We start from the raw sequence: 24,589 nt of genomic DNA, 5'->3' as shown, positions 1-24,589 counted from the left end.
AAATACCTTCAAAGTAAAAAAAAAAAAAAAAAGAATGGCAGATATCTTCTATGCTTAATCTGGAACACCTCTATTTATTTATTCGGTCCATAAATATCTCTATATTCAACTTTCAACTTAAAGAATTTGTCAAAAAAAAACAAGAGTAAAAAGAGAACCCAATAAATTCTTGTTAAGAAAAAAAAATCTGTAATTTATTACTAAAGTTTGGAAAATAGATATCGACATGATAAATTTTAGATGAATTTGGTGCACCATGTTGTCCAATATTTATTCAATAAACTTACACTAATTTAATCAAATAAAATGTTATATGTCATTATTTTTAATGATTTTATTTTTATAATAGAATGTCTATTTATTTTATTTCCTTTACTCTCTCCATTTTAATTAATATTAAAATTAATTTATATTTAATACTATTTAAATATTATAATTTTATTAGATGAATCATGAATCATGATGACTTGGTGCACCTGGTGCATCAAAAAATTTTCTCCATTGACACGTAGATATAGGATATAGTGCCACCCCACAAACTCATAAACAAATAAGGCTGAACAGATCTATACAATTAAGCAAAAAGCGTAAGAAAAATGAGAAGGCTTTATTTCAGAATTTTAAAAATAGTTAAAAAATGTGCTGAATATTTCGAACTGTCTGTAGCCTTCTAACAGCACTTTGATTCCAGGTTATAATTTAAAAATAAAGTAATACTTCCGACAAAAAAGTGATGCCAAAGTAATAGGATGCTTTGCCTGGAACAGAGAATCTAAAATTCCACAAAAGGAACAGCCTTTATTTAACAATAAAAAATGCATCACATCCCATCATTTTCTTCGAGATTACGGAAAGATTTATTCTCTAAATCAACATTTTCATCTAATTTTTCATATTATTATAAATTTTCTTTTAGATATTTTAAAAATGATTTTTCTAATTACTAAGTTGTATATTGAAATAATTTAAGATTGTTGGCAAAAAATTTTTTTTTTGAGATCATTAGTCTCCATAGTACCTACCCCGATGGTCTAAATTTCGTAATTTCTTTCTTTCTTCATTTTTTTTTGGAAAACCCTAATTTTTTGTCTTATTTATTGGATCTTCTCCTCTCCCTGTTCAATCCGCCCACATTGAAAAGGTTCTTGAGACAAGGCACGAGAGAAATACTTAGTAGATCAAGTGAATTGCATCATTTATATAATGTTCAAGTGAAATATTTTAATTAATCAAAAAAAAATTATGTGATATTTTTTAAGTTAATTTTATTTTTATAACAGAATATATATTTAATTTTTTGCATTGTCTATCTCTCTTATCATTAATAACAGATTACAAATAATACGGTGCATCTAATTTATTTAAGTATTTCTCCACAGCATGATCCTCCGGGACCCAAAGTATGAGCAAACTAAGGCATAAATCATGGAAACTATTTTTTTTTTTGCCAGAAAATCATGGAAACCAAATAAATTCAAATTTTTTATATAAAAACGTCATGCCAATACTTGATTAATCTGACATTAAAAACACAATATATCATTGAACAATTTTAGATGATTGAGTTCAACACTATTTAAATAAAAATTTTAAAATATATTAAATTAAAAAAATAACTTTATAATAAAATAAAAACGCCCCAAGTTGAAAATAAAATAGTTAAAAAAGTTGGAAACATTATAAATAAAAAATTATGTTAAGGAAGGATATTTTAGTTGAAAATATAAAACTAGCGAGTTAATGAAATTTTAAAGGATGGATAGAAATGAGATCATAAAAATAAAAAAAAAGGTATTTTGTGAAAGAAAGAAATAAATCTCCTACTGTTATAAAAATACCAAATGCTTGGAGTAATTTGAAAAGGGAAATGAAGACCAAGATTAAATTGGAATACCCAGAACCCGAGTTGAAACACGTTAACTTTCATTTTTAAATTGGCATTTGTGTGGGGAAAAAGGCTCAATTTGGGTTGGAATTCACTTGGGCCAAATGGAAATTAGTTAGACTTCTTAGTTCTAGAAGTCCATCACTGTTAACAAAATTTGGGCTCAAAGCTCAGGCATCAAGCCCGTATTATTAGTCCAAAACATGACTATGGGTTTTTTTGAATCCATGCCGTGGTCCAGAGGATCCTTAGCACCCGATCTGTGTGATTGCTGATTAATCAAATGTCGATCAAAGCTACAATCAGCCTGCATTCTTTGAGTAGTACACTTTTATGCAGTTCAGAATATTATGCAAGAAATTAATAGTATCTTATCTTTATATTCATTGTTTATCATTTCTACTATAATATTCTCATATAAGATTCAAAGTAAATGAGAAAAATATCACTTGCTAAGTTGCAATCACACCCAGCACTATCAACGTAAGCTACAAATTGCAGAGTGCCTCGCCAATTTTTATACCCTCCGTAATTGAACGCATCCTTATAATTGAATACACAAGGTCCGTATCCTTTGATAGCAAGGAGTCTGAATCATTTAAAAGAGAAAGAGAAATAATATTACTCAATTCATCTAAACCTTACTTCCCATAAAAAACGGAATAATATCAAGTACAAGGTCTTAAATTTAAATATGTGTGAATGTTGAAAATATTTTTAAAATAACTATCCCGTAATTTGATAATGCTCAAACATGATCTAGTCATATAGTAAAAATAAAATAATAATATTAATATCAATAAAAGAAAGAGTAACACGAAAAATGAAGAAAAAGTGATAAAATATGCTAATTATTATTCTTAAATTAAATAAAAGTAAAGATAGATAATGTTAATTTATTTCCAAATCAATAGAAGTTTTTTAAAAAACGCAAAAACTTCAATTCCTTTTTTTTTTGTCAACAAAACACAAAAACTTTAATGAGTGTATCTAAATAAAGAGTTATAAGAATAGGTAAAGTAATAAAAATAAAGAGTGTATCTAAATTTATTGTTAATATCAAGGATAACAATCTAGCCAAATGAATTGATTTCTTATAATGTTGCAAATCAAAATTCAAAATCTCAGTAGAAAGGAAATGCGCATTTAATATCTGACCATTCTTTAAAAAAAGGTCTGCTAGTAAAAAGACATTCGTCTAAAATAAAAAAATTATTAATACTCCTTTTTGAGTCTTTTCTTTTTTATTTTTAAATAAAAGTTATTTGAGATGTTTAAGAGAATGACCATGATATCTTAAAAAGATCAATTCATTTAAGTTAAATTTTATAAATTTGTAACTCAAACTCCTAATTTTACAATTGAGTTATGATTAATTTGTAATTTATTTTCTAAGTTTTAACATAATTAAAAAATTATTTTTTATTAAAATTTAAAATAAAAGTTATAAATTTATTACAATAAAATTATAAAATGAAAAAATTAAATTATAAATTTTTCAAGTTTAAGATTTATTCTCTTTGTTAAAAAATGCTTTATATTTTTTGAGAAGTTGAATGTTAAAAAATGTAAGATATTTTTAGTCTTTCGAGATGCAATCATTATTTTTTTTAAAAATATTTCAAGTAGGATATTTATATAAAAAAAAATAAATTAATTAAAAATTAAATAATTATTTTATTAAAAATATAAAATTTAATTAAAAATATTTTATATTTTTAAATAAAAAAAGTAAAACTTAACTTAAATTAAAGGTATCTCCCTTATCCTCCCAAGATATTCTTGGGACCAAATAATGTGTCATGCGTTCGGAGTGCACGGGATCCACGGGGAGCGTTAGCCGTAAACCGCGTATAACCACGGTAATGTGCTGGGCAATTCTAACTGGGTCAGCTTTAACCATAGTTAGCACATCGCCTGCTATATAAACACCTCCCTAGGTCACTGGAATTTCACCGCTTTCGCTTCTCTTGTTAACCCTACTTTTGTTTCTCTTATTGTCCTTTTGTTCCTGTATTTCTTTTTCCATAATATCAATGGCTTCTGCAGATGTCGAGTACCGTTGCTTTGTCGGTGGGCTTGCTTGGGCTACTGACAACGATGCCCTCGGCAAGGCCTTTGCTCCCTTCGGCGACATTATCGAATCGAAGGTCCGTTTGATGCAACACAGAGATCGGATCTGACACGATTCTGATTTGGGTTTTCTTGATCCCTATCTGACCCCGTGCTCTCTGATCTGTTTGTGTTACTTGATCTATGATACTTGTGTTACTGTCTATGATTCTTTTATTACTCATGCCAATCGGTACGTTCATCTTCTTCCTTTCTCCCAAAGGCGAAGATCGATCGGTCATTCTAATATTTCCTTTTTACTTTATCGTTTTGTGTGATTGAGGGTTTTTTATCTGCAGATTGTCAACGATCGCGAGACCGGAAGGTCAAGGGGGTTCGGATTCGTGACGTTCTCCTCAGAGCAGTCCATGAGAGATGCGATCGACGGCATGAACGGTCAGAGCCTTGATGGCCGGAGCATTACGGTGAACGAAGCTCAATCTCGTGGAAGAGGAGGCGGCGGCGGGGGTGGGTACGGCGGCGGGAGTGGTTATAGCCGTGGTGGAGGCGGATACGGAAACGGAGGTGGACGCCGCGAGGGTGGATACTACAGGAACGGTGGAGGATACGGCAGTGGCGGTGGTTATGGTGATCGTGGATCTCGCTACTCTCGTGGCGGCGGCGAGTCAGATGGAAGCTGGAGGAATTAAGTAGATTGATCAGTGCAGGATTATATATAGAATAATGGAGTTTTTAGGGTATTATTAGACAGACCTTTCTGGGTTCAGGGTTATTTGCTTAGTATTGAACGCTGTGGTTTCCGTTATGGTTCTGTTTCGTGTGATTTTAATCTTGTGGTTTTTAGCAGCGAAATTATGTCATTGGTTATTTTGTAATCAATGGATTTAATATCCAGGAATTGAAAGCCAAGAATTAATATCAATTCATCTCGCTATTTTCTTTGTATAGTGATCTATGTTTCGGCGGGACTGCATGAACGCAGAATCATAATAAACAAATCTGGTAAAAGAAGAAATAATGAACAAATAATTTGCACGTCTGTGCCAATTGTTTGCACCTATGTGCTTTCTTTTTGCTGACCCACCCGATTTTTTGGACATTTGGTACTTATTATCTTGCATTAAGAGTTTGTGGTCCGAAGCAAGATTCTTACAGGAATACCATATTATAAGCAATCTGAGTCCGCCGACCGCTGTCCACGTTCTGTAAGGCTAACTCATTCTATAAACTTCTTCCGGCGAATCTTGCTTGCCGATTTGATAAATTTCATTTGCATGCTATTGCAATGGTGTTTTGGGCCACAAGGGTATATCATTAACGAGTCGAACAAATTAGCTTCAATCCATATATGCAAATCTTAAATCCCAGCACTTTGCCTAGCTTTCCTGCAATCAAGTTGTGCAAATGTTCCAAAGCAAAGCAAGCATCGTGAGCCTTCTAACAAGAAAAATTCAAAAACAGAGCATGCAGATTTTCCTTGTCATGTATTGCAGCAATCAGATTTACCATTTGTCCGTTACACAGTTCTATCTGGCGCTTCAATCCACCAACTGGTAACCTCATTTGAGCCGTACCAGTATGATCAAGAAGATTGTTGGTTTCTGATAGAATCCTGCTGAAATAACAATAACACCAGAAGGAATAAATGAGGGGAAGTATTGAGGTTTTTACTATTAGAATCCGAAAGAATATAACCCTAATTTTGTCAAAATCCTATTCCCTGTTACAATGCCAACTGAAATCAACAAAGCAACAATACATAAATCACAAGAACAACACTGGACCACTGGCGTTTGAGAGGTCAGACTCTCCTAAATACTAAATACACTTGACAATACGAAATAGTCCAGAATGTAGCCTCACGGCTGAAAGACATTAAGGACCCCAAAAAGTGACTTACACAGCCCACATCGTAGGTCATGCCTCTAGGTAGCCCCCAAAACATAAATAAGGTAGCATTACTTTTCCTTGTTATCAGGATCCATAGGACAAACACTTGAACCAGCGGTGAATTCTTTTTCTGCCCTTAGTCTCCCTTGATTTCCTCCTATAGGTTTTAATGAACTTATCAGCTCTGAGTTTCCCTCTGCAACTTTGACCCCAATTTTCCGCCAGTCCTATTGCAATATTAAAACGTATGCATACTCGAATGGTCCCGCCCTTCTCAATTGCAATCTCTTTCCCTACAAGTCGTACCGTTGGAATCTGATTTGGTATTGTGCGTCTTCCACTTATTTGATCTCTAGTTCAAGCGACTTGAATCCCCCACTCAATGGCATGACCAACAACTTTCATTCTAATTCCTAATCAAATGTAATGTTTAGAGCGTTCTGCTTGATTATCATTTACCGACACTGGTTTTTAAATTTGATTGGTTGTTGGTTTCGTTAGCTAATTGACCACCAATTTTTGAATTCGGGTATTTAGTGGACGCCTGATTGCATAGGAGGCGCTCCACAAAATTACTAACAAGAACTAAGAGATAGCTTAAGCTAAACTTGAGAGAGAAGAGAGGAGCAAAAAGAGTACCAAATTCAACATTCTAATCATAAGGGGAAGAAGACATCGAGAAGTTCAAATGTCAAGCCAATGTTGAGTGTCGGAGGTTTCAATGCCATCTTTGGGTGCCTTCTATGAGGTATGAGCAATGTTTCGTTAATGCTGAGGAGGCCCTGTGTGTGAGTGTGCCGCTTGTGAAAGGGGCATGCTTTCCTTTTGTTTTTCCTGTATTCTTTATTGCGACCCAAGTGGGAGAATTATTTTCTATATTCGTTGTACTTAAAACAATTGTTTCTCTCTCGCCCATTTTATCATTGTGTTCCAATGCTCTTTATATACTTCGGCAACATCAAGGCAAGTTGTAACATGACGGCACTATGATCCGTATATCGTATGTTGCAGCGCGTTTTTGTTAAGTTGTGTGACTACTTGGATTTCTCCTGTCCTCGTGTGGGCGTGCATGTATAATTTGATAACTGTACATATAGCATGGTTAATAACTCAACAGGCTTATTTTGAGTTTGGCCACTATTTGTCTTCTTTGCAACTGTATAGTTATCACTTATCAGCATTGCTATGCTTAGCATCTGCATGATGCATTTCGAAAGCTTCTGGTCGATTTTTTTCTGTTTGTTGATGGCATGATTTGATACCGACCAAACTTGAGGAACTTGTGGTAAGTTCAAAATTTGCGTGCTAACAACAAAAGTTGGATATTACTTACCGCACTAATTAACTACATCAGACAGAGGTGTAATTTGGATGATATGTAAAATTAGATGGACTAACGGCCCAAGTTATCCTAAGTTCACTCACCAACTTTGCGTTTTATAAGAGCCATTTGCCACTATGAAGTATGTAGAGAAATCAACCATGAGTCCCTGATCATCATTTGATTGTTTGACTGAGGTGAAATCGTTCTGCATCCAGGTTTTAACTGTACTGTTTGATACGAATCGTGGAGGGGGGAAACAAAAAGAAAAAAATAAAAGGTCAAGCATAGGCGTGAGAGCAGTCTGCTATTGTCACACATAAAAAAATGCGAGGTACGTACAGTTACGACTGTCATTTTTGTCGGCATCATAATCTAAAGAAAGGGGGCTCTTTACTGTAGCTGTAGTCAATCAATAGCATTAAGGTGTTGATATATCGATCAATAGTATCGGGTTTTGCTCTATCACTTTGATTAATGCATTTTGAAATACTGAGAGATAAGGAGTGAATTTGAGTTTTAGGCTTATGAGTTCATGTGACCTTGCACCTTAGTATAAGGCAAGCAGCAGCAACTTATGACAAAGCAAGAAATTTTGTAAGGTTAAGATATCCAAGAAACTTCCAGAATGATCCAAAAGATGTTGGAGTGATTTAAAACAATCAAGAAGGCACCAACATACTGGTATTCTCCAAAAAAACTTAGAATCTCTAGAATAAAATGAAGAGTGCATGAAGTATTTAAATTATTTTAGAAATATTTGTCTCTTGTAAATTCTAAAATTTTTTTTGTAAATATATATATATATATATATATATTTCTTGTATATGTTTTTACATAATACTTTGAAGAATGAACATATATCGTCGCATTGATTAATCTCAATTGCCTATTAAGGAGGTAGGAACTTCTTAGAAGAAGGAGGCTTAAGACTACCCCCTCACCCCTTATTTGTAATCATCAAATAAAGTTGTAAGCTTTCAAGTTCATTTACTCGAGCTCTCTACTTTTTGTGTTCTAAATCTTTGTCCACATTTTAAAAGTTTGATTGACTTAATTAAGATCAAGAGGCTAATCAAATTATAACCGACATGGTTCAAAAAAAAAAAGAGAGTTTCTAGGTTGTGATAAACTGCCATGGACAGAGCTCATTGATTTGGATCTTGACACCATGAGCATAGAAAAAGAATGGGCCCAATTTACATATCCTGTTGTGCCTAGTTTAAGCAAGAGATGGCTGAGAGTTTTGTTTGATGATCTTATAATTGCATCAAATATGGGCCCAACAAATTCATCCCAGTCTGGTTTAATTAGCCCTTGCAAAACTGTCACTCGTTGTACTCGGGCCAAGTTTAGAAACCCCGTTGCATATAAATAATGCAACTTACTTTTAGTTTCAACTTTCATGCATATGCAAGTTAAGAACTCCTTTTCATTAATGTTTATGCGTTTAGAAAAGAGTGATGTATAAGTCGATAGGAATAGTTTTAATATTCGAATTTTTAACGATCTATTGTTTGGAAACGCATTTAGGTATGAGGTGTGTCTCCTGATTTGTTTGTAGCTGCATAGTTTTAATCATGGTGGCCTTGTCATTTAAAAAAAAAAAAGTAATGGATATGCTTGTGTAAGATTCTTGTCTCATAAGTACTTGTACTATTTTCTATCTACTTCCTCTAATTCTATTTCCTCTAATTTTATTTATAAGGTAAAGAAATTTTTTTTAAGTTTTATTCATAAGTTACGTTATTAAATTTTTATTATTAATTTCTTCTTTTACCCTATATTAAATGTTAGAAAAAAAAATATGTTGTTGAAATATGTAAATTTAACAAAAGTAAAATTAAAAATTTATTAAATTTTAAGATAGAGTTAATAAATTTTAAGTTTTTTTAAATACTAGTAAAATATGTTAAAAATTATTTATAAAGAGGGTTAAAGGGGTATTTCTTTCTAGGTGCAATCTCTTACATATATTTTATGAATGTAAAGGCTTCGTACTAGTTAAGTAGCTTGTCACTTCTCACTCAAATTAAAAATATTGACATTAAAATACTTGAAAGATTTAGAATATATTTGAAAGGATCCATTCTCCTGTGTGTCTTTTATGAATTTGGAAGACTGCTTATATTCACAAACTCGAATGGATAATGGAAGGAAGATCAACTGGTGGGATTGTGATCAACATGATAGCCATTGTAGTTTGATTTGATTGATTAATGATGCTAAGAGTAACACGCTTCAATCTGACTTTGTTGGACAACGTTAATAAGAGATTAATTATTTTGAAACCATTTCAGCCTCCGTCAATTGGCCGTGGCCACTGCATTTGTTTTTCACCACACGTTTCCTTTCCTTTATTTCAATTTCTTTTTTTTTCTTTTGCCGACCATTTCAAGTTTTCAATTAGTATTATGCAAGTCTACCTGCATCAAATGTCCAGACTCTAATTATTATCAGCTTAGACTTATACTTTAGACCAAACAAAATTAAGAGAAAATGACTTAGGGCATGTTTGTTTCTGTTTTTAAAAACTGATTTTTATTTTAAAAATTGTTTGAGTAAATATTTTTCACTTAATTGTTTTTATTTTTTTTTTCATTTTTTACTTTTAAAAATAAAAAAATAAAAATAAATTTTATTTTTTTATTTTTAAAATACACTACATTTGATTATTAAAAATTATAATTACTTTGATCAATTATTATTATTATTATTATTAATTACTACCATTAACTGCTATAACTATAACTATAACTATTAATCTATTTTTTAATTTTAAAACTGTTGTTTATTTGACATAGCTAAATGAATTTTTATTTTATTTTGTCTTGAAGAATAATTTTAAAAAATGTATTACAAAACAGTTTTTGAAAACAAAAAATAAGAATAGAAACCCAACAAACTTTTATGAAGAAATAGTATATAAACTATTTGTGCTTCTTTTGTACATAGAAAAGCATATATCTATTTGTTCATTATCTAGAGTATTAAGTAAAATTTATTTAGCAGATTCTTACTAAGACGATTAATATCGTTAAATATTCATGTAATAGAACTTGTTGTAAAAGAGGAGAATATAATTCTCGTTTGTTTTTTACCATAGATTTTGGTCTTAGAAAAATACGCTCCTCTGTACTTTTAAAAGAGATTAATGGTTTCTAATATAAGACATTTAATAAAATATTAATTATATTATTTAATATCATGCCTATTTTTTCATTGATAGTGAAATAATAAAATAAAACTACTTCAACAGCAGCTGTCGGTGGACTATGCACAGTCCCACATAAATCTAAATAAGCATAAGAGTGAGGAAAAGCAAAAAGATATATCAGTCGCCATGTTCGCGGCGAAGTATGCGAAACCATCGGTAACCCTATTAGCATTCTGACTATACTGTTGGACATCGATATGCCAGTCTCTTTCCAGAAAGTCATGAATCTCACGGAGAGCATTCTACTCGTCGAAAGCTTCTGTCCCAAGCCACCTTCAGACCCCAAAGAAATCCCAAAATCTCTGTAAAAGAGCTAGTGCCAGCGCCGAGATGATGAGAGAAACTGAGTAGAGACTCACTCTTTGAATCACGGAACACCCCTCCCACATGATTTAGTCGTCCCTCCTTGATTCCTGCAAAGTAATTAGACTAGAGGTGCCTATATAATAGAAAGTAGAGCGGGGTATTAATGAAGTTTTGATTTTTCAAATAGAAATGGCAGCAGTTTATGACTTGATGCATGGATTGAAGACTTGGAGATGTAGTTGCCCGTTGAGTGCAGTTGACTGGCAAACGGAGTGATTTGATTTTGTGATGTTCACCAGGAGATTTGGTCATGGAATAATTGGAAGTGCCAGGCCTTGTATCTTCAAAGGTCATATAAACATTTTCGGTCAAATAAATGCTCTCTTCTTTCGAAATTTAAGAACATTGATAAAAACAATAAAAAATTAAAAACTGAAATTCACATCAGTTTCAATCATGCACAAGTCTAGAATGACCTCTAAACTCTAAGGCCATGTTTGGTATAAAAAATTAAGGGGTCGGATGAGACTTGCACTATTGAACAATACCAACTTTTCATGTTTGACATGAGGAATGAAAATTTAATCTCAATTTTAATCTCAACTAGGTAGGATTAAGTACCATCACCCTTGCTATTGTAAAATCAATCATAAATTTAAAATTTTGTAGACCAAATTGCCTCTTCACTCCCCCTAGCTCTCTCATCCTTACCTCTACAAGTGAGCATTGACTTTATCCCCTCTAACCAAAGCTTGAGTGAGATGTTGGATGGAGAGTGAGGAAACGTGTACGGTGTAACATTCTTAAATTTTAAACTTGAAATTTTAAAATTTGAACAAGGGAAAAATAGTAAATTTGAGCATTTATTGAGCTAATGATATTTTCATACCACCAATGGGTTTATTAGACCTCTAGACAGCCTTAGGCGTAGACCATAATGGTGTTCGGGTCAACTGGGTTCCAGTGCAAGGCTCAATTTCTATCAGGCTCGTTATGCTATTCACCATAATGGATGGACCCAATTTTGGTTAATCGAGCATGTGAGAGATAGAAAAGAGAGAAAGAAAGGAAGGAAAATAAGAGGGAGTTCATCCGGTCTCTACTAGGGCTTCACATTTGGACTAATTTAAAGACATTCTAAGCCAAGATTACACATTTGTAAGCTTCCTGTCTATCTTCCTCCTTCTTTATGTGAATTTGTAGTGAGTTTGGGTATAATAAGGTATTGATTTTGTCCTCCCTTGGGTTATAACCAAACTTATTATGTTCTTTCAGTTTACGAGGAGTTAATTTAAGTTTTTAAACCTAAGTTTGATAATTTTATAGTGATTTACAATTTTTAGCTAGGGTTTAGATAAACCCTAGGCTTAAATTTGAGTTTTAAGAATAATGTGGGTGAAAATTTAGTGTTATCTAGATTTAGGAATGATAAATAAGGCTAATGACATGCGTTAGGATTATTTGGTTATGTTAAAGAAGAAATTTGAATAGTGTGGATAGCCTAATTCAGGCTAAAAAAAGTGTTTATTAGAGTTATAAATTAATGATTAGTATTTAATTTTGTAAATTAAATATTGTTTGGACACTTTTGAGCCAATGGAGGCGAAAGGAGTTTGTAATTGCCACGGTAACTTTTTTTTTATGATAAAAAGGTTGAGGTAACTTGATAATCTAATTATTTAGTCATTGCAAAAATGTGGGCGCGCGCGCACACTGTATATATATTTGTGAAAATGGTTACATTTGAAATACTAGCTATTGATTTGGACTTAATTATGATGAATTGATTTTATATGTTAGATTGTATGAATATGATTATTGTAAGAGGATGAGAATTCACCCCGAGATAATTATGTTGTTTGAAATTTATATGGTATCTATTGGTGCTCAATTTTATTGTTTGGAAGTCTTAGTATTATCTTGGTGATAGATTGGGCATACGACAACCCAGATATTTGAGAAAGGGGAAACTTGTGGTTCGAAAATGGGAAAATGCACCTTTGGTTGGATTGCCTCCCATAATTGGTGAGCTTGGGCCAATTCAATTACAAGTGCTTGGTTTTATTAAATTATTAGCCCATAGATTCATTTGAAGGTATTAATAAGGATATAAGGTGAAGTATAGATAATGTATTGTTTTGGATGAAATTATATTCATATGCTTGTTATGTATCCGGATAACTTGTTTTAATTACCACTTTACATGCTTACGTACTATTCTAATGTACTTATATATATATATATATATATATTAAATTATTTGGCTATTGAGACATTCTTATCCCCATGGTTACATTTTTTAAGTGAAGGCTCCGATAGGAGCAAATGAAAGGAGGACACTACCAAAAATTAGGAGAGCTATTTATTGTATAGCCTTTTTCATTTGGTATTTATGTAACTAAGAATATATATATATATATATATATATGTTTATACTAATTTAGGACGTATATTGATTTTAGGATCACTTATATGTGATGCAAATGGTTGTGAGATTTATAATATTGTAATTTTGGGATTACTTGCAAGTGTCACCATTGTGGCAATTATATATTTATGGTTGGCCATGAAATTATTGTATTTAATTAAGCATTCACCCCTTGATTAATGTTAAATTGGAGATTTAAAGGATAATTTGTGTTTGAAATGTATGTATATGAATATAACCACTTTATTAGGTATATTATGGTTTGTGTGAGCTGGTTTAAGTAGTCCCCAGGCTATTGGCAAACGGTTTGTAGATTTGGACATCTTTGGGCAAGTTTTGAAATGGAAAAGTAACTTTTTTTTACCTAGGTGTTCAATTTATAAATGATATGAAACCAGTGTCAATAGTTAGTTGGTTTGTTTAGCTATGCATGGACACTTGAATTGCTCGAATTAAATGTCGGATGCTGAAACAATGTGCTCCTGAAGTTAAACCCATAGAGCTATCAAGATATCATTGATGCTTCCCCCTTTATGCCATCTATTGTGGTGGATGAAGCAAATTAGACCTAATCCAATTTGCTTCTCTTTGATGCCTGCTATAATTATTTCCTTTGTCATGCCTCCGTAACTCCTTTATTTATGTTTTAAACTTATATTTGAGTTCAAACACTTTTTAAAAAGGATTTTTTTGAAATCCCAATTTTAACTACTTTGATTTTTTTTACCTCGTATTTATTGTGGTAAACTAGTATAAGGATTTACTTAATCCTAATTATTATAACAGTGTCGTGTGGTGTGTTTTGGTAATGTCAAAGAGGACATTACATATAGCGATGGCGAGGGAAAAGCAAGGTTGATGACATTTTTTGGTTGAAATTGAATCAAATGATGGTGAGCAAGGTTGAGCGATGAGCCACCCTTTGTTTCTTTGTCTTTTGCTTCTAGGTTCTTCATCATCATTTTGCATCTCCAATGAGCAATAAGCCAGCTTCAAATCATAGGTTTTGATTTTTGATTTGAGACATTGAGTTTCCTTTAAGTTGAGTAGCAACGGTGGTTGAACGAAAATGAGGGCATTGAGGTCTTTTTCACAATTTTTTCTTTAATTTAAGACTTTTTTTAATGCCATGATATATCAAATATAATTTTAAAGTTTATTCCCACTATTAATCCAATACCTAATCCCATAAGACTTAATACTTCTTACTAAATAGGGCCTAGAGTCCCTTATTTTTGCCATTAATATTTCTTTTATTCAATTATATGTAGATTCTCTTCTCTTGGAGAAGCAACTGTGGTACCTTTTAGCTTGATTTTGTTATTTTAAGCCGAATCATTTTGATGTAGTATTATATTGCATATTGCCAAATATATATATTTTTCATGGGAAGATAAATCATATGGTCTAATGATCCTATATTTTTTATTCAATTATAACTTGATCGCTAAATTTTACTTGGTGCAACTCAATCCAATAATTTTGACTTTATTAAACATAGTTTTTGAATTTTGACTCAATGTAATTTAATTCATGTAGTTTTAACCTTTAAAAATGTCAATCCTCAAATTTTAAAAAAATAAAAAATATGAAAGATTAAAGTTATTCATCAAGGATTAATGTCTTAAACATTTAAAATTGTAATGATTGAATGATTCAAAAGTTGCATAATTTAGATATGGGGTTAGTTATTTTTTTTTTTTGAATGAAAACTAAAATGCAATACTAACCAAAACTAAATAACAAATTGCAAGTAACAAAAAAACAAAAGATAAGACAAACTTGTCCTCTTTTATAATCCTCAACTTTTAAATTTGAACATGAATGATGATTAAAGAGGCAAAAACTAACATTTAAAGAGTGAGATAAGCTTGTTAGGTAATCGATAATTCTATTACAATCCCTATACACATGATTCAATTTGATTTGGCTATCCATGAAGAAGAAAAACCTAACTTGGCAAAAAATATTCTTAAAGGATAGGTGGCATTGGCTGGTTAAGATTTAAATACCGGACTTTAATTGATTTAAAATTATTTGGACGAAATAATTAAATTTTTTTATATTCTGACGTGGGAACCTAAATGTGGTGACGTAATGGGGGTGCATTTCACAAGATGATCATTTTTTTAGTCAAAATGCTATAAACAATGAAAGATTTTACTATTATATGGAAGTATTCATGGCATATTTATTAAGAGTTGTCTCGAACCAATAGAAAGATTTACTTGTAATGAGAAAACAACACTTTAAAATGGTCACCCTGCCGGCTTTACTTATAAAGCTACAATTGGTATCGTGCTTGCCTACTTGTGATTGCAATTAGACCCTCGTCGTGGAGACGACGTCGTTTCATCCGAGAAGGAGGGGCACTGGAGACTGCAGAATCGCAGAGAAAAGAAGTCTCTCTCTCTCTCTCACGTTTCAATTCCCATGGCCACTTCCATTTTTCACACACGCGCATTCAGATACCTACACGTGTATATATAACATCCATGGCGCTTCGTCGATTCGATTAGCAATAGCAAGCAAGCTCCTTTCATGGCTTCTCGTTCTTCCATGCTTTTCTTTCCTCATTCTTTCTAATCGGTATATAATCCCTCTTCCTCCGATTTTCATCGATTCATATAAAAAATTTTTCCTTGACAAATCCTCTTCGAATTCCAATCTCATCCGCCATGAGTTCCGATCCAACCACCGCCCCCGCAAACGGTGGATTTCTTCAGATCCACCATGGCCGGAGGTTGCCGGACTTCTTGCAGAGCGTTAACCTCAAGTACGTCAAACTGGGTTACCACTATCTCATGACCCATCTGCTCACTCTCTTTATGATCCCTCTCATGTCCATCGTTATAATTCAAGCTTCCCAGATGAACCCGGAAGAGATTCGCCATCTCTGGCTCCACTTACAGTACAATCTCGTCATCGTCATCACCTGCTCTGCGATCCTCGTCTTCGGATCCACCTTCTACCTCCTGACCCGACCCAGATCCGTTTACCTCCTCGACTATTCTTGCTACAAACCCCCGTCGCACCTGCAAGTAAAATTCAAACAATTCATGGACCACTCGAAGCTGACGGGCGATTTCGACGATTCGTCCCTGGAATTCCAGAGAAAGATTCTAGAAAGATCTGGTCTTGGCGAAGAAACATACGTTCCCGAAGCTATGCATTACATCCCACCGAGGCCATCAATGGCGGCAGCAAGAGAAGAAGCAGAGCAGGTCATGTTCGGAGCATTGGACAACCTCTTCGATAACACCAAGGTTAAGCCCAAGGACATAGGAATCTTGGTCGTCAACTGTAGCCTGTTCAATCCCACGCCCTCGCTTTCCGCCATGATCGTTAACAAGTACAAGTTAAGGGGTAACATCAAAAGCTTTAATTTGGGAGGCATGGGTTGCAGTGCTGGCGTCATAGCCATCGATCTCGCCAAAGACATGCTTCAGATTCACAGGAACACATACGCAATCGTAGTTAGCACAGAGAACATCACTCAAAATTGGTACTTTGGGAACCAGAAATCAATGTTGATCCCAAACTGTCTCTTTCGCGTTGGCGGGGCTGCGATTTTACTCTCAAACAAATCCTCAGATCGAAGAAAAGCCAAGTACAGGCTGCTCCAAACCGTGAGAACCCACAAAGGAGCAGATGATAAAGCATTCAAATGCGTGTATCAAGAACAAGACGATGCTGGCAAAACAGGGGTTTCACTGTCAAAAGATTTAATGGCCATAGCAGGAGGAGCTTTAAAGACCAACATCACAACACTGGGCCCTCTGGTTCTTCCAATCAGCGAGCAGCTCTTGTTCTTCGCAACATTAATGGCGAAGAAGGTCTTGAACGCGAACGTGAAACCATATATACCAGATTTCAAGCTAGCCTTTGAGCATTTCTGTATTCATGCTGGAGGGAGGGCTGTGATTGATGAGCTCGAGAAGAACCTTCAGCTTCTTCCTGTTCATGTGGAAGCGTCGAGGATGACACTCCACAGATTCGGCAACACATCGTCGAGTTCGATTTGGTATGAATTGGGATACATTGAAGCGAAGGGGAGGATGAAGAAGGGAGACAGAGTGTGGCAGATTGCGTTTGGGAGTGGGTTCAAGTGTAACAGTGCGGTTTGGCAAGCTCTTAGGAACGTGAAGGCTTCGCCAAACAGTCCCTGGGACGATTGTATTCATAGATATCCTGTTCAGGTTGTCACTTGAAGCTCCTTGTTTTGTTTTCTGATTGTTCTTCTGACATGCGATGATCTTGGAGCTTAGTCAGCTTACATATGTATTACAATGTCATGTGTAGTATCAAGTAATACTTACATAGTGGGATGTTTTGGAAACAAGTCTTTCCTGATTTGATTCTGTTCATTTTGTTGGGATATTGCGCACTTCTGCAAACACGGGGCCAGAAATCGGAATTTAGGTCATTTCTAGACAAAATATATGATAATTACTAATTGAAAGAAGAAAGAGAAAATGGCTTGAGGAATGCAGGTGAATATGATGGCTGTGATTTATTGGATTATTATTATTATTATTTATTTACGTATGTTCCAAGGAAGCACGTGAAAAAGACAAAGTTGACTGGAGAAAGCGTCAAAGTGCGATTATTCCAAAATGTTCTCTTTGATGCCGTTGTCCTTCATTTTGTGGACTACAAAGCACGTGGCCAGCTTTGTTGTACAATGTACATTTGTCTTGTAATTTTTATTTTTAAAAAATTTGAAAGAAATCTTCTGGAATTGGTCAAACTAAATTTGCAACATTTCCTCTCTCGTTTACAATTCAAATAAAATAAATCCCCAAATTGTGAAATGTTGATGTTGGACTTTCTTTCTAAGATGCCCTTTAGATATCTACAAACAAGGATGGCTTGTCCCATACACAGCTAGGAGGGAATATAGCATCTGAGACTGAGTTGTCTAACAAATTTTTTTTTTGGGCTTTTTGACGAAAAAATTTAGACAATTAAACCAAACAGTTAAGCTGGGAAAGTCTGTACCTTTATAATTTATAAAATTAGCGGGCAACTAATTTATCTTCTATAATATTTTTTAGTAGTTTAATTTTTCTTCTTGTAGCATTTTGGTTCGCTTAACCAGAAGTTAATTACATAATGAGTTGTGTTTTGTGTATATCGGAATAGGAGTATGAGATATTGGATGATTAGAGCGTGAGAGAGACAATAGACAGGTAATGATTTGTATTAAGAATCTAAAACCATATGGATACAATGATTAGACAGGCTTAATTGATATTATTTCTCTTAAGCTTAGTGGTAGATTGTTATATGTTCCCTTTTTTCTTTTTCTTTTTGCTTTTCCAAATGTCCTTTGGTCATTTCCCACAAGGCTAAATCTCCTTTTGAAATCCATGAGAAGCTATCGTAATTCTCGAATTAATAACTAGATAAATTAAATGAACTAAATTGATAAAAATTAAATTGAAGATTCTGTAGCTCTATTCATTCAATAAAATTTAAGATTCTGAGCTTTATTCGTTCATATAATAACATTAAATTCAAGGAAAAAGTGCACTACATTTTCAGGGGTCAAATTAGGATGAAGAAAGATTGGCAAGCTCAAGTTTAAATCATAGTTCTTTACAAACACAACTTGCAAACTTTACAAGGAAATTATTGGATGAAAAATAAAGATGGAAAAAATGCAAGGGGAAAGAGCACTCGCAACAAGATCCAAACCATAAAGGGAAGCAAGTAATTCTTGTTAAGAGGTAAGAGTGTGACCTGATTTGCTAATGCAATTAGTGCTCATATTAGCATAGTGGTTCAAAACCCAATTAAATATACTGGTCAAGAGCCACAATAGGACTGAGAGCTTGCTAGGAGCATTTGCAATAGAAAACAAGGATGAATAATTCTCATTTGATCAAACAAGAATGGTTAGCAATAGAAGTTGCAACTTTTAATATCCAATTCTAAAATTTACAAGGCAGATCAAATCAACTAAAAAACTCCTAGTTGAACTTATATAAGACCCTAATCCTAAGCAGCAAGAAATAGAGGAAATAAGTTATTTTTATAGGAAAAAATGAATAAAAAGAAAGAAACTGTAAAAATAGTGACACACGTGAAAAATCTACAACCCAATTCATAAGATAGACAACAAAGTCACAAACTAGATTGGGGAAAATAGTGATGATGATGATGATACGAGTCAACAACATATAGTTATGATACAAATATTTCATCTCCAGCAACAGCCCTGAGTTCTCTAATTTTAGTTAAATGTCAGTCTACCAGCACCCCATAAGAAAATATTTGAGTACTACTTAGTCACTCACCGCAGTATTTCCCTCATGTCATTTTCTTTTTCATGATTATTTGGTCTCAACAAAATAAGAACTAGAAAATCTTTAAAAGAGAATAGCACATAACCAAAGACTTTATTTACAAAGATTAGAACTTAGGACCTCTTTCTTTGACTTTGATAATATCCAATCTCACGTAATCTTTATCAGAAAGAGAATTTGCAATCAAATTCTACATAGTCCCTTAGCAATCCCAAACTAGTGATGTGTAATAATTAACTAATATTCCTAGGAAGCTGTTAGTATTATAATATATATTTTTAAAGCTCATTGTATTGGTACTCTCAGAGATATCATACCTAAGACAGCACGTGGAAAGTTGAAAGCAGTGATAACACCAACAATTCCAAGAGGGTTCCACACCTGCGGTGTTAAATTTCATGCACTATAATGAGTAATTATATCTCTTATAATATAATGGAACAGACACGAGGAACTAATAATAATTTCAACACTGCACCTCAAACGTCTTATGATTTGGCCCTGTAACGAACGAGGTGAGAGTTAATACTTAAATAAGAACATCTTGAAATTGATGGAGAAAATAGTTGCAAAATTTTACTTCTTTTTCCCAAAAAACCAAAAAAAAAAGTTATTAAATTTATACCCTATGCAAATGATATAACTCTCACTAACAGTTCATTTTTCGGATACTCTTTATACGTGATTACTTTCAGAGTGCACTTAGTCAATGCATGAACCAAACATTTTTTTTGAATGACCCAAACAAAGAGCATGCAACAACTTAGAAACTGACCATCCCCGAGAAACTTATGCAAGGCATAGTTTTTTTTTTTTTGGTTTGATATATTGAACAATTTTGAATATTAAATAACAAGAGTAGAAACTGAATAGAAGCATCATATTTAGGACATAGAATTGTTTGCTCAGTAGTCAATATAGAACCCTTAAATTTAGGCCATAGCATATAAGACTAACTAAAGTTTGGGTTCTTTTTCCCCCAAAGCTGCAACTGCCTGATCACATGATGAAAAATTTGCCTTGTTCGTCAACGTTATATTAGAAAATAAAAAAAAAAGAGCAGGTTTTTAAGTAGTAATATGAATTCCAAGATTCGACTTATCAAAACCCAATCTTACATCCCAAAAAATAATTACCTAAAAAAATCGCTGAAATCATGCCAGAAAAGGAACAAGAAAATAAAGTTAACCACTAAAACAGCGTGTAGGCATATTTAAAAAATTTAAAATCAAATAGATCAATAACGGAGCAAGCTCATATAATCACCACCCAAAGAAAATACAGGGGAAGAACTGGCTAAGGACGCACCTGGACGCTGGAGCAAGAATGGTGTGAAGATTGAAGCTCGACTCATGCAAAAACGGCATCAAGAAGCAAGGATGAAAGCTACACTTGAGATTTCAAATGGCAGCAGCATGATAGAGGAGTAGAGGAGGGAAGAGGCGGCGGGGCGCTGAAGCAGAAAGGAGAGTGAGAGTGGTAAGTGGAGGACGTGAGCATCTAAGAAAGAAGGAAAGAGAGAACGCAAGGGATTAGAGCAAAATAATTTTGAAGTTTAGAAAGCATACCAACACCGGTTATACTTAATAACTAAGATAGATATGTTAAAAATAATTTTTAAAAAAGTTAGAATATATAATTATACCGGTTATGTATCATAATTAGTTTAGAGGGTAACAAATCTATGCCAGTTATGTGAGTAACTGGTTTAGATATCATCACAATCACCTATTTATTTACAAACTATCTCTTATTTCTACACCATATGTGCATGAATTGGTGCAAATATGAGAGTGTAAAAAAATTATTTTGTATTAGTGTTTAGATTTCATACACACAAGAAATGTTTTATAAGACTAAATTTAAAATATTGGTTGCTAATAAAAGTTTCTTTAGCTCTTGACATGCCTAGCATACATACCTAGCAAGGTGTATGGGGGTACTAATCTCATGTGTCGGCCAACACGCATAAAACAAAGGATGTATTTTTGTAGATGTAATCCACATATAGTATTCATAAGCTTTATGCTTGTGTTTTTTTTTTTCATAGCTTTTTGCTTTGTTGGATATGACTTACTCTCATGGATTATGCGTTTACTCTTGTTATTTGTTTCGTTTAAGTCCTAATAGAAATTGTGTTTTTTAATTTATATTTTCACTTAAAAAAATATGAATTGTGCCTTTATAAATTTTCAAATGATATTCTTATTTTAGTGGTTATGATTATCTATTGTTTCCTTATTATTTGTTACTCAATTATTGAAAATAAATTGCATTGTTATCTTTTTAGTATCACCAATAATTAGATTAGTCATTTATTTTTAATTTTATGTGTTCATGATTATCATTATCATTATCATTATCATTATTATTTGGGAACATTATTTATAGGAAGAACTTTTGGTATTCATATAATAAATAGACATGTCCTTCACTAGACTGTGGGACACCTTGAGATGAGAAGCATTTTGTCGCTTTTGATTACCTCATGAACTAATGTAAATCTTTAAAATATTTGTTTTTTAATTCTAGAGTTGCTTCATGTATTCACACACACACACACAACACACACAATATTATGGGGCAAGCCTTCATATGTTGTCTAGATATTCTTTTTAGCAGGTCGTAGACATCTTGGGAAGTCCAACTTGCAAGAGAGATTTGGCCGAAATTTTTACAAGTTTGGATATTTTGTTTCTGTTAGCATATGCTTATTAATATAAATCATGATGGTATTATAAATTAATAAATAATATGTTGGGCGCTATTAGAGGTGGGAATCAAGGCGGATATAGCTCTTATGGGCCCGACTTTTAAGGACTCAAACCTTAAAGTTCGATTACCCAAAATTTGATCTAATTCTAAAGCCTGACCCTTATTTACAGGGTTCAGGGTAAGGCCCTTAAGCCTTCTTTCTCAAAAAAAATCTAACATTTTAATTTAAATAGAATATTCTAAAATTCAACATAAAAATAAATTAACATCTCACATAAAATTTAACAAAGATTTAAATTTTAAATTTAAGATAAATATTTTTAATGTTCATCAATATAAATCTAAATCCTTCTCATCATCATTTAAAAATAAAACATTAGATTCATCAGATATAGGTCAACTTGTTGAAGATGGAGGTGGAGATTTAATATTAATTATCTCTACAACTTTTTCTTCATTACGTATAATAAATATTAATCAAATTGTGTCATTGTTAGCCAAATATATGCATGTATGTATATACATATATATAAGATAACCTGACTTATCACGACTTGAAGGGCCGTTCGGTCCTAAGTCTTTTTTCATAGGGTTTATCAGGATTAGGCCCTAAAGCCCGATTATACTTTAAGAAAAATTTAATTTTTAAAACCGAATCTTTATTTAAACAAGGCCTTTAGGTCTAGTCTTTTAGACCCGACTCTTATTTCTGGCTTTAGGTGCTGGATGGTTTCAAGTTTTTGGAATATAAATTTCCTTGTACTACAACCGGTTATGCTTTGAAATTTCAGGGTGTGACGATGTAAGTGCATTATTACTGGCGTTTTGGTACCCAGTCACAGTGCTCACTGCTTTAGGAAATGCAGCAGTTGAGAATGCACAAGTCAAGATGATAAAGCATTAGACAAATAAGCTGATATTCAATTAAAGACCCTTTCTGGTAAAGAAGTGCGATGAGTACTTTGTTGAAAACAGAAGTTTCGGTTCAGCATTCAGCCAAATGTATTCAAACATTCAAACAAGTTCAAGAATTAAATAAAAGCGTAAAAAAAAAAAAAAGAACAAAAGAAGTGCAGAAGTAGAAGAGATATGGAAGCTGCGATGATTTTTTAAAATGTCGTTTCATATTAGTATGTATTGTAGGGCTTTCGAATGTTGAAGACGCACACCTGAGAGAAGCAAAAGAAACATGATAAATGAATGATTTACTTATCTTTTTTCTTTTTAAAACATAAGGCAAGCCGGAGCCTGAAAGTGAAAAGGTTACAAAGACATGGTTAGTAGAGCATGAACTCTTATCCCTATTCACCATGTCTTGGCAAAAAGACGGAGCCTCAGAAAATAGCATGAAGTCTTGCCCTGCACTATACATGTTCCTTGCCATTAAGTCTGCACGTTCGATTGATTCCCTTCCTGAGAAAATGATCTCTACCTCCTTTAAAAGGCAAAGGGAGGTCCGTGTATCTGGTGCATAGCTGCCATAAGTGGGTGACTCAATGCACGCTCCCTCATAATTAGATGCAAACCCTCAAGTGAATCTGTATGTACCATGACTTTCTCTATACCATTTGCTTGACACAACTGGAGGCTTGCTTTAAAACCCTCAAGCTCGTCTTCAATTGAGATGTTCCTTGTCCCACAAACTCTTGGAACCTAAGTATCCAATCATCGTACGAGTTTCTTAACACCCTGCACAAGTTGCAAGCCCCTGCTGGTTCAGATCTATCAACGTCAAAACGGAGCTGGTCTTCCATGAGTCCTGCGTGATTAGGTCGAAAACACTAAATTTTCTGACATTGAGAGCGAGCTTCCTCATCCTCCAAAAGGCTGTAGTGATAGGTGTGTGTAATATTTGTAGCTTTATAATAGTTTCCCTTGGAAAACTGTTGCAGCGTGCCTTCCAGAGACCTAAACGGACGTGGCTAAAAACTTTATCCCCTACACCACTTTCGGACTTAACATTCTATTTTAGCCAGTCCTACAAAGATAAGCCAAAAAACTTATGTACAAGGTTAGGATTAATGTATAAAAGGCTAAAAGCCAAACCTCTCGGGCAATTTTACAATCTCTCAAAAGGTGTATCACACTCTCTCCACAATTACACTAATAAGGGCATTTATCATCAATGGCTAGACCTCTCTTAGCTGTGTAGGAGTAGTTAGTTAAAATTCTTTCTTGGCTAGCTAGCTAGCCAAAGAAAATATTTTTGGTTTTTAGGAACTCTCCATTTCCAAAGCTTACTCCATAAAACATTTGTAACACCTTCTCATAGGCAGCTTTAATGGAAAAGTTACCATCAAAAGCATTAACCCACTGGGATGCATCCTCAAGGTTTCCTCTTGGTACCTTCTGCTTCGAAGTTTCATTAACCAAACACCCAGGAAGATTGTTTCTAAATTTTTTGTGTCAGAAACCTCCCTGAATAATAAAATTAGCTAAATTG

General features: G+C 33.5%; 2 protein-coding genes across 2 annotated transcripts; both read left to right on the top strand.

The window, feature by feature from the left end:
* The first annotated feature begins 3,835 nt into the window (after nucleotides 1–3,835).
* On the top strand, nucleotides 3,836–4,884 carry LOC129292245 (glycine-rich RNA-binding protein 2-like). Its single transcript, XM_054929812.1, has 2 exons — nucleotides 3,836–4,035; nucleotides 4,297–4,884. Exons 1-2 carry the CDS (start codon nucleotides 3,922–3,924, stop codon nucleotides 4,645–4,647), a joined length of 465 nt encoding a protein of 154 aa, XP_054785787.1. The 5' UTR covers nucleotides 3,836–3,921; the 3' UTR covers nucleotides 4,648–4,884.
* A 10,592-nt stretch (nucleotides 4,885–15,476) lies between these two features.
* Nucleotides 15,477–17,473, top strand: LOC129293959 (3-ketoacyl-CoA synthase 4-like). The gene has a single exon (XM_054932112.1). The coding sequence runs from the start codon at nucleotides 15,799–15,801 to the stop codon at nucleotides 17,329–17,331; it is 1,533 nt and encodes a 510-aa protein (XP_054788087.1). The 5' UTR covers nucleotides 15,477–15,798; the 3' UTR covers nucleotides 17,332–17,473.
* Nucleotides 17,474–24,589: the final 7,116 nt, after the last annotated feature.

Source organism: Prosopis cineraria, unplaced genomic scaffold (genome assembly GCF_029017545.1).
Source record: "Prosopis cineraria cultivar Desert tree isolate PC_DT_omini unplaced genomic scaffold, ASM2901754v1 PC14, whole genome shotgun sequence".
NCBI lineage: Eukaryota > Viridiplantae > Streptophyta > Magnoliopsida > Fabales > Fabaceae > Prosopis > Prosopis cineraria.
This window is presented reverse-complemented; position numbering and strand designations above follow the sequence as displayed.